This window comes from Microtus oregoni, unplaced genomic scaffold (assembly GCF_018167655.1).
Source record: "Microtus oregoni isolate MIOR12 unplaced genomic scaffold, Mior012 000002F_ref0000024, whole genome shotgun sequence".
NCBI classification, from domain to species: Eukaryota; Metazoa; Chordata; class Mammalia; order Rodentia; family Cricetidae; genus Microtus; species Microtus oregoni.
In genome coordinates, this window is record NW_024543061.1 from 51,867,803 (window position 1) to 51,882,165 (window position 14,363).

At 36.5% G+C, this 14,363-nt stretch overlaps 1 protein-coding gene across 7 annotated transcripts in view; it reads left to right on the forward strand.

Annotated features, from left to right (window-relative positions):
- Positions 1 to 14,363, forward strand: part of Grm7 (glutamate metabotropic receptor 7) — a 902,923-nt gene that overhangs the window by 431,010 nt on the left and 457,550 nt on the right. For all 7 annotated transcript variants that reach the window (XM_041633580.1, XM_041633594.1, XM_041633599.1 and 4 more), the window contains exon 3: positions 12,370 to 12,511. In XM_041633580.1, coding sequence (XP_041489514.1) covers positions 12,370 to 12,511 — 142 coding nt within the window. The remainder of the gene's footprint in view (positions 1 to 12,369; positions 12,512 to 14,363) is intronic.

Here is a 14,363-nt window from a genome sequence, read left to right on the forward strand (position 1 = left end):
TAATGGATGCCTTCTGAGACAGATGAAAACAGCATGCTCACCTCTCTTCCTTCATGTTCCAATCTTCTTTCTTTGTTCAACTTTTAGCTTTATGTACTTGCTCATCTCCATTACCATGATAATAGAAGATTTTTCTGTTCTGTTAAGGTATTTGATCTGGCTCACCTGTGGGCAGTTTTCAGTTAAAAGGGGATGAGCTTCTCCATGCTGTAGTCATGAAACCCTACTTACCAATTGCCCCAGTGTATACTCCAGGAGCAGCAATTGAGAGTGTGGACTGCCCTTCTGCTAATCACATAGCCAAATGGAGTTTGCTCTCATTTGCTTAATCATTCAGCTGTAATTGAATCCTGATGGGGAGCCAGCTTTCTATCCAAAAGTTTCTGCTTCTCCTGCAAAGAGAGTGGTAAAGTAGCCATGACTTCTCCCCAGCAACCCCAGGACACTTTACAGATCATTTCATTCCCTACCTTTGCAAAATGCTTGCCAGACATGGAAGAATTACAGCATTGAGATACTATTGACCACTACCCAAAGACACCTTCCCCATTGTTCTTTCTCTGCACCATTGTGCACTTTATAACAATGTTGCAGGGTGCTTGTTGGTTCTCTGCTGCTCAGCTCAAAAACAATCACACAGAAAGTATATTAATTAAATCACTGCTTGGCCCATTCGCTCTAGCTTCTTATTGGCTAACTCTTACATATTAACTTAACCCATTTCTATTAATCTGTGCATCACCACGAGGTCATCGCCAACCAGCAAAGTTTCAGCATGTCCATCTCCGGCAGAGGCTCCATGGCTTCTCACTGACTCTACCTCCTTTCTTCCAGCATTCAGTTTAATTTTCCCAGCCTACCTAAGTTCTGTCCTAACAACAGGACAAGGCAGTTTCTTTTTTCACTAGTAGTATTCACATTATACAGAGGGAAATCCTACATCATAACAAAACATAATGATCCATTCTCTTCCCTCTCCCAAGGCCACCATCCTCTGAGCTTCCAGTTCCAAGGCCACCATACTCTGAGCATCCTTGTACTGGAATATCAGTATATAGTACCACTGCCACCTCCCATAGCTAGTTATAACTCGTATGGAGGTATACAAGTGATTATTTCTGAGCATCTATTTACATATTTCTTGGAGAGGCTTCACCCAGTGCTGCTTCCAGACCAGTAACATCAGTATCATCTTGGACCTGAATGCTGTGACACTGGCCATAAGGTTCCAATATAAGACATTTGGACAGAGGCATACATACAAGCAATAGAACCTGTTTCAAAATTCCGAAGCTGGGAATAGTTTATACCCACCTCCGCAAAGGAAGAGCATCAAAGATATTGAAGGAATATGTTACAGTTACTAAGGTAGTTAATATGCATTTTGGAGTAGATGTTTTTAGGTAAACATAAATGTTTCAAGCCAAATACAGAAGGAAGCTTCAGATTGAAAATTGCATTGCAACGAATCTTAATACCATTTCCCAAGCAATTCACAGCATTTCTAATAAAAACATTGCTATTCAGAGTTGGCATAGGTCATGGCCTTTCCACATGTCGTCAGGTTCTTTATACATTCATAATGTGGTGAGGCTCATTGTCACTGTTGGCAGGGATTCTTCTACATTGTGGGTTTAGGACTGTATGCATTAAGTTTAGTTACTATGGTATATTGTTCAGAAGGAGTAGATGCCTCTCTCACCCTATACTCACCATGTCATATTCCATACCACAGAGCTCTGCCCGTCACCATGCAGTTTTTTTTTTGGTATGGCTGTTTCAGTGAAATTCTCATTTTCTGATAACCCCTGTATCTGACCCTCCCTACTTCATCTTCAGTTTTGAATTTTTACATGTTATTCTATCTATAGAAAGACACCAAGTACAGCCTTTAGAGTTCATTATTTTACACATAGTGAAGTTTATATCAGGTTTATTCCTCTTGCATAAAGGAATGGTTCCCTATAGCTGGTTAAAAAGCATTCTGACCTGTATATTAGCCACAGCTATCCACTTACCTGTTAAATCTGACATATTTTCATTGGTAATGGTTACAAATAAAGTTATATATATATATATATATATATATATATATATATATATGTGTGTGTGTGTGTGTGTGTTTATATGTGTATATATGTTCATATGCATAAATATGTTTATATTTATATATATAATAATCCATATTTCTATTAAAATAAAATTTTAGTTCAATTCTGCAAAAGCACAGGGTGAGATCTGCTTCCTTAGGGGGTAAGTGTGCTAGCCCTGCAACACATCAAGCCACCTTCTGAAGGCTGCACCATTGCACAATGTATTGAACCAATAATGATGAGACATTTTTGCATTCTGAATGATTTCCAGCATTTGGTCTTGGTAGAAAGCTGTTGTTATTAAGCAGATCTGTTGACTGTGTGTTGGTATCTGTTCCTACTTCACCACTTCTCTCATGTCTGCTGTTACCTATCTCTTCAGGTTTCTAAGTGTGAATTTGGACCCTTTTGTCCCATCTCTTGTGTGTCTTAGTACATTGTTTACTTTAAGCATTATTCTATATAGAAGGCTATTATCAGATATATGACTTCATCCTAATCTCTAGCTTTTGTTGTGTTTTTCTCATTGATAGTCACAGAACAAATGTTCTAAATTTTCATAAAATGAAATTCATCAATTCCTTTTCCTTTGTTCATTCTGGATCTTTTTTTTCCTTTTTTTTTCTTTTTTAGGTCTAAAAACTGAAAAACTGACAAATAAACAGCAAGTTATACAGTACTCACTTATTTTTTTTAAGTTTTCTGACACAGGTTATATATGCTGGTCCAACTTCCATGCAGAGTAAATTATTATGAAGAATATTAGTTAATTGTTGACATTTGTTCTATAAATGCATAGCCAATATTTGCACCAATTGTAGAAGACTGACCTTTATTCTTTGTTAGCCATTTGCATCTTTGCTGATGGTTTGTTAATGTGATGTACACACACATAAAATGTTCCTCAGTCACATATCTATCATTTTATAATTTCTTCCCTCTCTTGATGTTGTAACTTCATGGTAAGTCATAAGATTGGGCATCATGAGTCTAATTTTGTTTTTGCTCTTAGAACTGTTTGCCTCTTCTATTTCTTTTACCTTTCTGTGTGATTGCAAAATGAGTTTTTGATTGACATTTCATTACACCTGTAGATGAAAATATAGAAGACTTACCCAAATTTGAAAGTCCGTTCTATTCTCCCTTCATAGTTTTTTTGGTACAGATTCTGAACACATTTCATGGTGTCAGTGCTATAATTTTGTTTTGTTAATGACTGTATTTATAACTTAGTAATAATGTGTTTCTTACTGAAGTACATGAATGATTGATTTTATATATGGAGTTTATACCTTTAATTTGCTTCAGCTATTTAAAAGTTTTGGTGAAGTTTAGCAGTTCTTTAGGGTCACACGTGTCCTATATATACTATCATATCATATACAAATAGACATCTTTACTGCTCCTTGCACATATTTTTTTCTTTGTCTTCTTTATTCTTTTTGTCAGGTCAAGGACTCCAATGCATTGTTGCAGAACAGAAAGCAACTTCTCCTGGTTGTGGTCTCTTGCTTTCCAGAACTTTCTGTAGGTGCCTGTCCTTAAGCTAATAAGCTAATATAGTCCTCTTCTAATTCTAGTGCATGGTTTTTGATCAAGAATATCTATTGAATTTTGTTATACACATTCTGTGCATGTCTTGCACAGGCTGCTTGAATTTTTTAAATTTAACAATTCTCAGATAATAAAATATATATTCATTCCTTGGAAGAAATCCACTCAATAGAGATACAAAATAGATCTTCCTTTCTTTCTTGAAATTCAATCATTGTCACTTATTAGATACCACTTAAGAATTCTTAAGTTGTTGTGTTATGTTAGTGTCGTAAGTGCTGTTTTTATTCTTTGAAAATACAATGCATGGAAACAGTGTATTTTCTCATTTCTCCTCCCCAGTTCCTGCCTCTCCCCAGCTTCCTGGTCATTTCCTCATCTCCACCCTCCTGGGTTATTAACATTTTAGTGTATATTCAAGAAATCAAACTGAAATATAGGATCTGAAAACCCCATTTAAAAAAAAAAAGAAAAGAAAACTTGATTACTGTGACTCTTTTCAGTTTTCCCTCTTCTTTTGGCAAGTTGAAGATCTCAACCAATTTCAAATATCAATCAACATACCTTATCTTACCTCATGTCCAATTAATTGATCTAGCAAAGAGGACTAACTAGTGTGATATTTATAAGCTTTCTTTATAAGTATTTTTTTTCAGACACTCAAATTTAAGGAAAATCAGAGTCTTCGTCTAGCACAATTTATATTAGTTGACCTGTTAGGGTTAATCAACCTCTTCAACAATTTGCAACCAATTCTAGCTCTTAAATTAAAGACAATTTTATAATTCATTTTATACCCCTGGTTGGTTGTAGAGACCATGAGGTGAATCAGTTACTTGAATGGATCCTGTCCCTGTCTATGCTTAATGAAGTAAATCAAGTTCAAATGTTTACCCCAGAGAGAAATCTAACCTAGCCTATCAGTTTATCTTGCTTCACGTTCTGTATTAATCTTGGCATTTGTCTTCAAATTTTAGCACAAACTTATTGAGACTTCAGCAAACAGTTGAATGGCAGAACTTAACTTGAAATCAAGTGAGTGATGATGGGGCAAAAGTAGAAGACCAAATAGCACTGTGTTCTCATTGAAACCTTGTGATATTTCCTGTTTTAAGGTGGAATCTGGTTGTAGTCATTCATACTGGCCAAGTCTTTTTTCCTTTTTATTTATCTTTTTTAAAAAGAAAACAAACTATCTTTTATTTTTATATATATTTGTAGAGAAAGAGAGCTGCTTGCTGGTTCCAAGCTGCCTGGCTAGCTTAGATTCAAAACAATCACACAGAAACTGTATTAAATCACTGCGTGGCCCATTAGCTTTTAACTGGATAACACTTACATATTAATTTAATACATTTCTAATAATCTGTGTATCACCATGTGGCAGTGGCTTACTGGCAAGATTTTGGCATGTATGATTCTGGTGGAAGTTCCATAGCTTCTCACTGACTCTGCCCTCCTTCTTTCTCCCAGCATACAGCATAGATGTTCCCACCTAATTCTGTCCTTCCCTGCCATAGGCTCAAAGAAGACTTTATTCATTATCCAATAAAAGCAATACATAGACAGAATTCCTCCTATACCATTTCCCCTTTTCTGTTTAAACAAAAAAAGCTTTAATTTTAACATAATAAAATTACATATGACCAGTTATCAAGCAAGAATTAGTTACAATTTTTATCATAACTAAGGAAAACTATATTTATTCTTCAACTCCATCACAAACTCTAGCAGGATATACTATTACCTAAGTAAACAGGAAGTACAATGTAAGCAACTTTCAAAATTCTGCAACTGACAGAGACATATCACTTCTGGGGCAATCACCCAAAGTTTTTCTGTACTATTGGGGCATCCATCTTTAGCCAACTGACACATAGTATCCAGCAAACTTTTTCATGAAGGAGGAATTTCAAAGACAGTTCCACCTATATTGGCAGTTTGTCACTCTCTTTTTTCTGTGTCCAGTAGAATGTCTAGCAAACTCTTCCATGAAGCAGGAACCCCAAGAGGTTGTCTTACCCTTCAGTCATTTCTCTGCAGGTCCCACATGTCCAGTTCATTAAGCAGTCCAAGCGAGAGCAGGTTTGTTTTTTTTTTTTCCCCAAATGGCCAATCAACTCTATAAGGGGCCTCATTGATGCCCATCTTCCTCTTGAAGTAATTGGTGCTGCTGGGAGTGGACATGTCCCATTGTCATGAAAAGTCCTAAGTTATTAAAACCTTTTTAATGCCATATTCTGTAGTCTTTGAAAGGTTTGAAAAATACCTAACTAACTGAAATATATCTCTATATATCTAGAAAACCTAAGTAATATGATTATTATAGATGATTATCTATTAACCTATATTTATTAATTATACATTACATTTTTAAATGAACTGCACAAACACAATACCTTAATCAAGAACAAAAATATATGTAGTTGGCATAATAACCAGGCTAGCTTAATATGAAACAGCAAATTTTAATGAAGGAATAGCTTACAACACCAGGGATCCAGTGATGAGCAGGAGATACAAAAAGAGAGAGCAGCTGGGCTCATGCTGCCAGATTTATATGTAAACATTAGCCCGAGGCAAACACGCACCCCATTGGGAGGAGTTTCCCCTACATCTCCCCTTTTTGTCTAAATAAGACAGAACTAAACCAAATACAACTATATACAATATAACAAATAAATATAACAATCAATATTGAGCAAGAAACATAAAACAAAAGTTTTGCTAAACATTCTATCTCAAGGAGTCTAAATAAGGTAGAGGGTAACTACAATTATCTAATCTGCAACTCCGTCAAAGATCTGAGAAGGGAATTAATATTACTTAACAAACGAGAGATATCCAAAATGTGCAACAAATGACAGAGACAACTGACTACCTGGGCAATCACCCAAAATCTCGTTTGCAAAGTTGAGTCAACCAACTTTGGCTAAGGCCTAACATAACTGACATACCACTATTAAAGGCAAGGAACTTTCTAAGAATTATCCTACCCTGTCTTGGCAAGATAAGACAATTCTGTTTCATCCACTTATGAACATTCTGTATCTTTGTTAGTAGTTGAGGTATGGGCTTTTCTTAACCCAAAGGCCAGTTTTGCCAAGAAGACAAGCTCCCAGTGGAGTGGCCTTGGTGCTCAATGTTCTCTCAGGAGTAGAGTGGTGTCGCCAGGAGTGATTGTGTCTCGTTGGCACAGAATTCTAGGTTAGATTAAAGGCCATTTTCTACAGCTCTTCGAAGAGGCTGAAGATTATACTACCTATACTAAATATAATCTCTATGTATCTAAAAGACCTGATTAATTCTCAATACCTATCTAACTTGACGACTAAGAGAATCAACAACTGTGCAATATATGAAGACAATGATCTTCAACTGTAAACAATGTCATTACATATCAAATGTAAACAATGTTATTATATAAATAATATCAAAGGTAGAAATGTACATTGTAATCTGGTAGATGTATCAATACAATATAGACAACGTTATAAGCATACTCTTATACAAAAATAGATGTAGGAACACTCACATTCAATATTCAATATATCAATATACAAGATACAGTACCAATACAATTTTCTAAAAACAGTAAATCACAAATACCAATCATCCCATCAAACCAGTTAATGCCCCCCCTTTTTTAATTACCCCCAATTCCATAAAATATCTCCCCATCCCGTCAACCCTAAACCAACCACTAAATGATGTCCCTAACCCTGAGGGCAAACTCTGTTGGGAGAGGGGACATTGTCCTCTAACATTCCTTCTAGCTGACATGGGGGCAACGTTCTTCTTAGGGGGTCCTGTGAAAGCAAATGATGGTAAAATTCCCAAATTAACCTTTGACCTAAGAAAATTGTAACTAGTCTCTGAGCATAAAGAAACATTTTCAAACAATATATGGGAATATGGGTATAGTTCTGTCCAAACATCTTTCTGCTGTTTACTGGGTGAAATAATTTTTTGAGGTTGTTCACAGTGACATCTCAGGGAAGGGGGGATCATGTTCTATGAAACCATATTAGCCTGGAAAGAATCCACAGGTTCTCATCCTCTGTGGAAACAAAAGAATACCCTCTTTTCCAAAGCAACATATCAACAGACACAAATTTTGAAGTCAAGACACCTTTATAATATACATGATGGATTAGTTTAGCAGCCCATACAATGAAATGTCTCTCTGTCCTTAGTTCCTTCACAGTCAAAATATTCAAAGACAAAATACATAATCTGTTCATATACATAATCCAGACTCTCTGTGTATATTCCATCTTTATGTGGCTTATTTATATTTTCTCTTTTGTTGTAATATTTATTTTGTTATCTTTATTCCTTTAACCGAGGACTGTCTGTATTCTGTCCATTTAAAGGCTTTTATTTTTTTAAACCATTTATTTCTCTTTTGTAACTCTCTACACTTTTTTCCCTTTATCTCTCAAGCCTACATACATTTATCCAATCCTGGGATTCATTTAGAGGTCTTTTATGTCTGAAACTGTCCTTATTGTCTTATCTCTAATTCTTTACTGTCTTGAAGAGCTTTTATAGTAGTAGGCAGCTTAGTTGCAGCTGCTCTGGATGCTGGATCTACCTCTTTCCACTTCCAAAATGGTAGAGGTACATTACTGCCAGCTCTGGTGCTGTCAGGTTAGAGTCATGCTCAGTACCTTAACACTGAGAATGAGCGTGCAGCACATAAACCCATTTTATCTTAGTAATAGCTAAATTTGCCATGCAGAGCATTGCACAGCTTGAAAATATCCCTGTGCATGGTGGCAGAAATTCACCATACTCTCCTGCTTGTGCATGCCTAGCAGTCCTGATCCAACCACCTGCCCAAGTGGAGGGGCTCTGAGCTGGTCTCAACTACTTTCCTCCTGACCCTGAGTAGGCACACAAACACCTGTGCCCACAAATGCTCCAAAGCTGGAGTTTTAGCTGGCAGCATGGTCCAGGAAGCAGACTTTTTAAACTTTTTTTTTGCTACCAGTGAATCAGGAAAACCTCCCTTAAGAGAGCTGCCGCACGCTGCCAGCTGAAGAAAACATGAGGCTAAGCTTTGTTTTTCTGTGTCTAGAGTTCCTTTTCAAGCTTTTTTAGGTTGTACATGGATTTAGTACACCACATTGGTGTGCCAAATGTAACGGGAGAGAGCTGCTTGTTGGTTCCCAGACTTCTGGCTAGCTTATACTCAAAATAATCACACAGAAACTGTATTAATTAAATCACTGCTTGGTCCATTAGCTCTAGCTTCTTATTGGCTAACACTTACAAATTAATTTAACCCATTTCTATTAATCTGTGTATCACCATGTGTCAGTGACTTACCAGCAAAGTTTTGGCATGTCTGACTCTGGCGGTGGCTCTATAGCTTCTTCCTTACTCCACCCTTCTTTCTCCTATCATACAGCCTAGGTTTCCCTGTCAAGTTCTGTTCTTCCCTGCCATAGGCTTCAAGCAGTTCTTTATTCATTAACCAATAAAAGCAATATATAGACAAAAGAACCTCCCACACTATATAACAATCCAAGTTTCCACTCCCTTCCCTCCTCCTATTTCTTCCACATACTCTCCCACACCACCCCCATCAATCCTCAGAGAGGCTAAGGAACATTGTTTTGGGCAAGGGCCAAGGCCCTCCCTACTATATCTAGCCTGAGCAAGGTAGTCATCCAAAAAGAATAGTTTTCCAAAAAGCCAGTACATGTAGTAGGGATAAATCCTGGTGCCACTATCAGTGGCCTTTCAGTCTGCCCCAGCCATGAAACTATCACCCACAATCAGAGGGACTAGTTTGGTCCTGTGCTTCTTCCTTCTCAGTCCAGCTGAAGTTTGTAAGGTCCCATTAGCTCAGGTAGACTGTTTAGTAGGTGTATCCATCATGATCTTGACCTCTTTGCTCATATTCTCATCCCCCCCACTCTTTAACTGGACTTTGGGAACTCAGTCCAATGCTCCAATGTAGGTCTTTGCCTCTGTTTCCATCAGTTGTTGAATGAAAATTCTATGATGATATTTAAGATATTCATCAATCTGACTACAGGGCAATTCAAGATACTCTATTGCTTAAGGTCTTAGCTGGGGTCATCCTCGTGGATTCCTGAAAATTTCTCTAGAGCCAGGTTTCTTGCTAAACCTATAATGGCTCCCTCAATCAAGATATCTCTTTCCTTGATCTCATCTCTGTCTTTCCTTAGTCTCAATTATCCCATTTCTTCAAATTGGCCAGATTTTTAGAGGCTGGATCAAGATATTCTGGTCACTGATAAAATATGAAATGTTTGCCTTCCCACTAGATCTGCTTTGCCTTGGAACATTGCTCTTATTCTCTCTCTCTCTCTCTCTCTCTCTCTCTCTCTTTCTCTTTCACTTTTTTGTGGCTCATGGTGATCAAGTTTTCATGTCATAGAACTAGTATTATAGCTAGCTTTTTCTTCTCAAGATTAGAATAACATGAGACCCCATTGTATTTTACTGATTGGCTCCATGGTACTTCCTGAGGTGGGAATTGAAGTTTAATGACACCTGAAATAGTGTCAATATTTCAGATTGACTGCTTAGGTTATATAACAGTCCAAATCAGTCTGCAACCTACTTAAAATGAGATTCTCTTCTTGAGCTTTTGAACATCTGCATGTTTTGTTTTTTGTTTGTTTGTTCTTCAACTGATTCTGGTAATATCATATGATACTAACCTTATGCAATGAGTTGAACCTTAACCTCCTTGCTCTTGAAACATTTTATGTAGATGGCTTTATATCTGGATTTAATAAAACCATTTGAGCCTATACTTTTTATGGTATTATTTCTAAAACATAAAATTGTAATTTATATGGAATCTCAAAGATGATTTGGGAGTATTCAGATAATCATTTTTTCTTTCAACTTTTTTTAATTTGTGTATCTTAAGGAAATATTCTATTTTCTTGATGTTTCCTTGATGAGTTTAAAAACATAAAAGTTCATCACATTCTTAAATAGGAGGTATATGTTATTTATAGTTTATCCCTCATATAGTCTGAGATATCTCTCCTTGGTCATTCTTGCTCAAGATTTGTAGATTTTTATTGATCATATGTATGATGATATTTTGACTCTATTTTCTCTGTTGTTTCTCTATTTCAAATCTATTGATTTTTGTTTTAATTTTTATCATATGTCTGCTTTCTTGGTATTTACTCACCCATTCTCTCTTTGGGAGTTGATTTTGTCTATATCAGTTCTTTCCTATTTTCTAGTATAAATATGTTTTCTATATAACTACCATTTCATCTATTATCCATTAATTGCAATGTACTATAGTTTTATTTTAAGTCTTCTCAAAGTATGTAATTTCTATTTGATACAGGGATAACTTCAACAAGTTTTTTTGTTAAAATTTTAAATATTTTGATTTTTCTATGACTTTTGCTATTAATTTCCACATTTTTAAGATATGAGAATATACTTTGTATAATTTCTGTGGACTTTTATTTCCATTTTTCTTAAGCCAAGATATGGTTTGTCTTAATGATCCTTCCAGTTGCACTTGAAAGGAATGTCTACTCCTGTTGCATGTATGATTTTAGGAATTTCAGCCAGGTTAATTATCCTAATTGCAGTGTTGTAGGGCATCTGTATATTGAAGAGTGACACAGATGTTTTCTGGAGGGCTGAAGTTGGGAAACTGCTTAGCATAATACTAATACTAACTGAGCATAAAGTTCAATGGAGTCTTAGTTTGGGATCAGAGCCTTCTGTATTTATGGAAGCCTATGTACATTCATGTTCTAAGTGTAAGAAAATCCACTTTGATGTTCCATGGTACATAATAGTAAGAGTGAGGTGTTTTACTCATTCACACTTAAATGTTCTACACCTGGGATGATTTTCATAACTTTTCTTCTTCTTTTCTCTTTTCTCACATGTCTGAAAGTGTGTCTTGTAAAATACTATTTTCAGGAGTGATGACTAAGCAAGAGTTGAAATAATATGAAATCCATCATATATTCAGTAAACTGTCCCCGGCTCTATTTCTCCTCCAGACATCCATTAAAATCAATTGGGATCCTGAAGACTTTGAGAAACATGGAGTCAAAAATCTATTTAATCCTCCTGTTCCCTAATACAAATCAGGAAACACTAGTTATTGTAATACATTACATGATTTCTGGGGATATAGCATGAAATATTTGAAACATATTTCCAGTGACCAACAATATGTGATCAACAAAGTTTTATTTGTGACAGCCAATGATCTTGTTGGTTCCTATGTCTCATTGTATTTCTTTGGAGCTGATCTTTAAAAGTTTAGAGGCATGTGTTGTCAGGGAAAAGAACCATCTGCGAATTCAAAGTTAAGAAAACTCCCAGGGATAAAGATGGAAACTTGTTGCTTCAGTGTCTGTAACTTTAACATAACACATAACATGCATTGCAAAGACTTCCACCCAATCATTTTATCTGCCCCCCTTTAACTACTTCCTCAGTATTAATGCAACTAGCTTTCCTGGAAAGTATTAGTTTTAGAAAGGCATTACAAAGACTGAGGCTCTGTTTGCTGCATGGTTTGGGGGAATAGTTCAAGAACAACCTTGATGTCTTATGCCTTCCTGGACCACAGGCATCACTTGGAAAGTACTACAGACTCAGTATCAGTCCCTTCCCCCATTATCTTTCTGTACTTTGTTACTTCCGTTGGGACTTTATTGACACTTTGCTTTCTTTTCTTGAACAGGTGGGCTCTGCATTGCCCAGTCCGTGAGAATCCCCCAAGAGCGCAAAGACAGGACCATTGACTTTGATAAAATTATCAAACAGCTCTTGGACACCCCCAACTCCAGGGCCGTCGTGATTTTTGCCAACGATGAGGATATAAAGTAAGGATGACTGGTGAACCTCGTTCCTATGCATGTTACAGCTTTAGGAGGCAGAGGGATGAGGATGCTGGCAAGGAGAGGAGAAATAAAAGTCAGACTAAAGGTGTAATTACAAGGTGGTAAATTCTTTCCTGCTTGCTGTCTCCACAGTTTGTCAGTTGTAGAAGCAGTCGCTCATTGCTCTCCTGTATTGAATTACTGGCAGAAAGTAAAAGTATTTAGCCTTTGAAAAGTTGTATTATGAAAAATAGATCTAAGTATTGCAGGCTTTTTTCTCAAGAGTGGTGTTTGTTAGTGTAAAAGACAAAGGGCTTATAGTTCTGCCTTCGTTGCTCAGAACTGAAACCCAGGGCACCAACTCTTAGATGTCCACATTCTCCATCCCTCTATTATTTATTTCTTTCTTCATTGATTTCCTGCACTCCAAACTTGTCATTTTAACTTTCTTTGTCACTGAGTTCCTTCACTTGCAGCCACAACACACCCTGTGAATCTCCTCCAGAATGCAAGTGCCCCCTGATTCCTTTTCTGAAAGCAGTAACCCAGTCCAGAATCTTTAATTTTGTCTTTTAAGAAATAAATAGTAACTTGTGCTTGATTGAAAAGGCTAAAACTTTTTCTAGTAGTGTCCAAGTAAAATGTCTTGCACCCTGTATGCTAACTAACAAGTTCTCCCTTGTGGGTAGCAGGTTTCCTGGCTTGCCAGTCTCTGATGTGTCATTCTAGAAATATTCTGTACCATGCTCCTGATCCATTTTTAAGTACCCTGTAGGTGTACTGTATGTGCCTCCTCTTTACCTAAGCTTACTTTAACATTTCATTACAGAGGACCTTGTTTATCAGTACTCATGGATCTCTGCAGTTTTTAATCTACACACATAATTTTATTTTACATATATACTACAGTTTATCTAGCTTCTCCCTCATATATTGACAATTACATTTTTCAACACAGAATTGCACAGTTTAAAAAAAAATAGTCCAGTAAACTTCCTGAATTGAAATGTGTGCTGAATTATAAGTATAAAATATACACTTACAATACATAATATACTATATGATATATACATATATCAGACTGATGTATCACATTCACTGTGCACATAGAATTTTATGTGTAATCTTTTGAAATTTAATCACAGATTCATTATTTTGCATGCTCTAAGTGTGTTTAGATTGTAATGTTTTCTAAAAAGATTCTAAAAAGATCTGCCCTTTCCTTTAAAAGGCCATCAATACAATCATCTGGAAATGTGCTATTTTATGCTTCCCTGGTGTGGAAAATTTATGTGTTAAATCTTTCCCTTTTATCTTACAATTCTTTGTCATTGAATTTGAAAGTATGTTATTTTTACTGGGTAAAACTGAATGGTTCAGCCCATGATAATTTCTTCCATAGCATCTCCCATTTTCAACATCCTTTCTTCCTTCTCCCTGCTCCACGTGTCCCAAAAAACAGCCCAGAATCTCTCCAGCATCCCTCTATGAAGGCCGTGACCACCAGTGAGGTTACATGACCATTACAAGGAAAAAAGAACCTAAGAATCACTCTCTGTTCTTGAAAAGGTTTCTTCCCCCAGTTCCCCTTTCCTTTGCCTCCAAGTTCTCCCATCAGTGAAATGAAAGTCTTCTGAAGCTGTCCTGTGAGACAGCTTCCTAGACTAAATCCCCTCTAAACACTCTATGCTGTACGCACTGCCAGCCAGAAGGCTGTTACTCTTCCCTCTTCCTTGATCTTTCCATTGTTTCTGGTATGTTTCAAGGAAGAATTCTCTGGCCAGAGTATGTCTGAAAAATTATTCTCATAACACTTTAATGTTTTAACATATGCCGGTGGCACTTTGCATTGTTG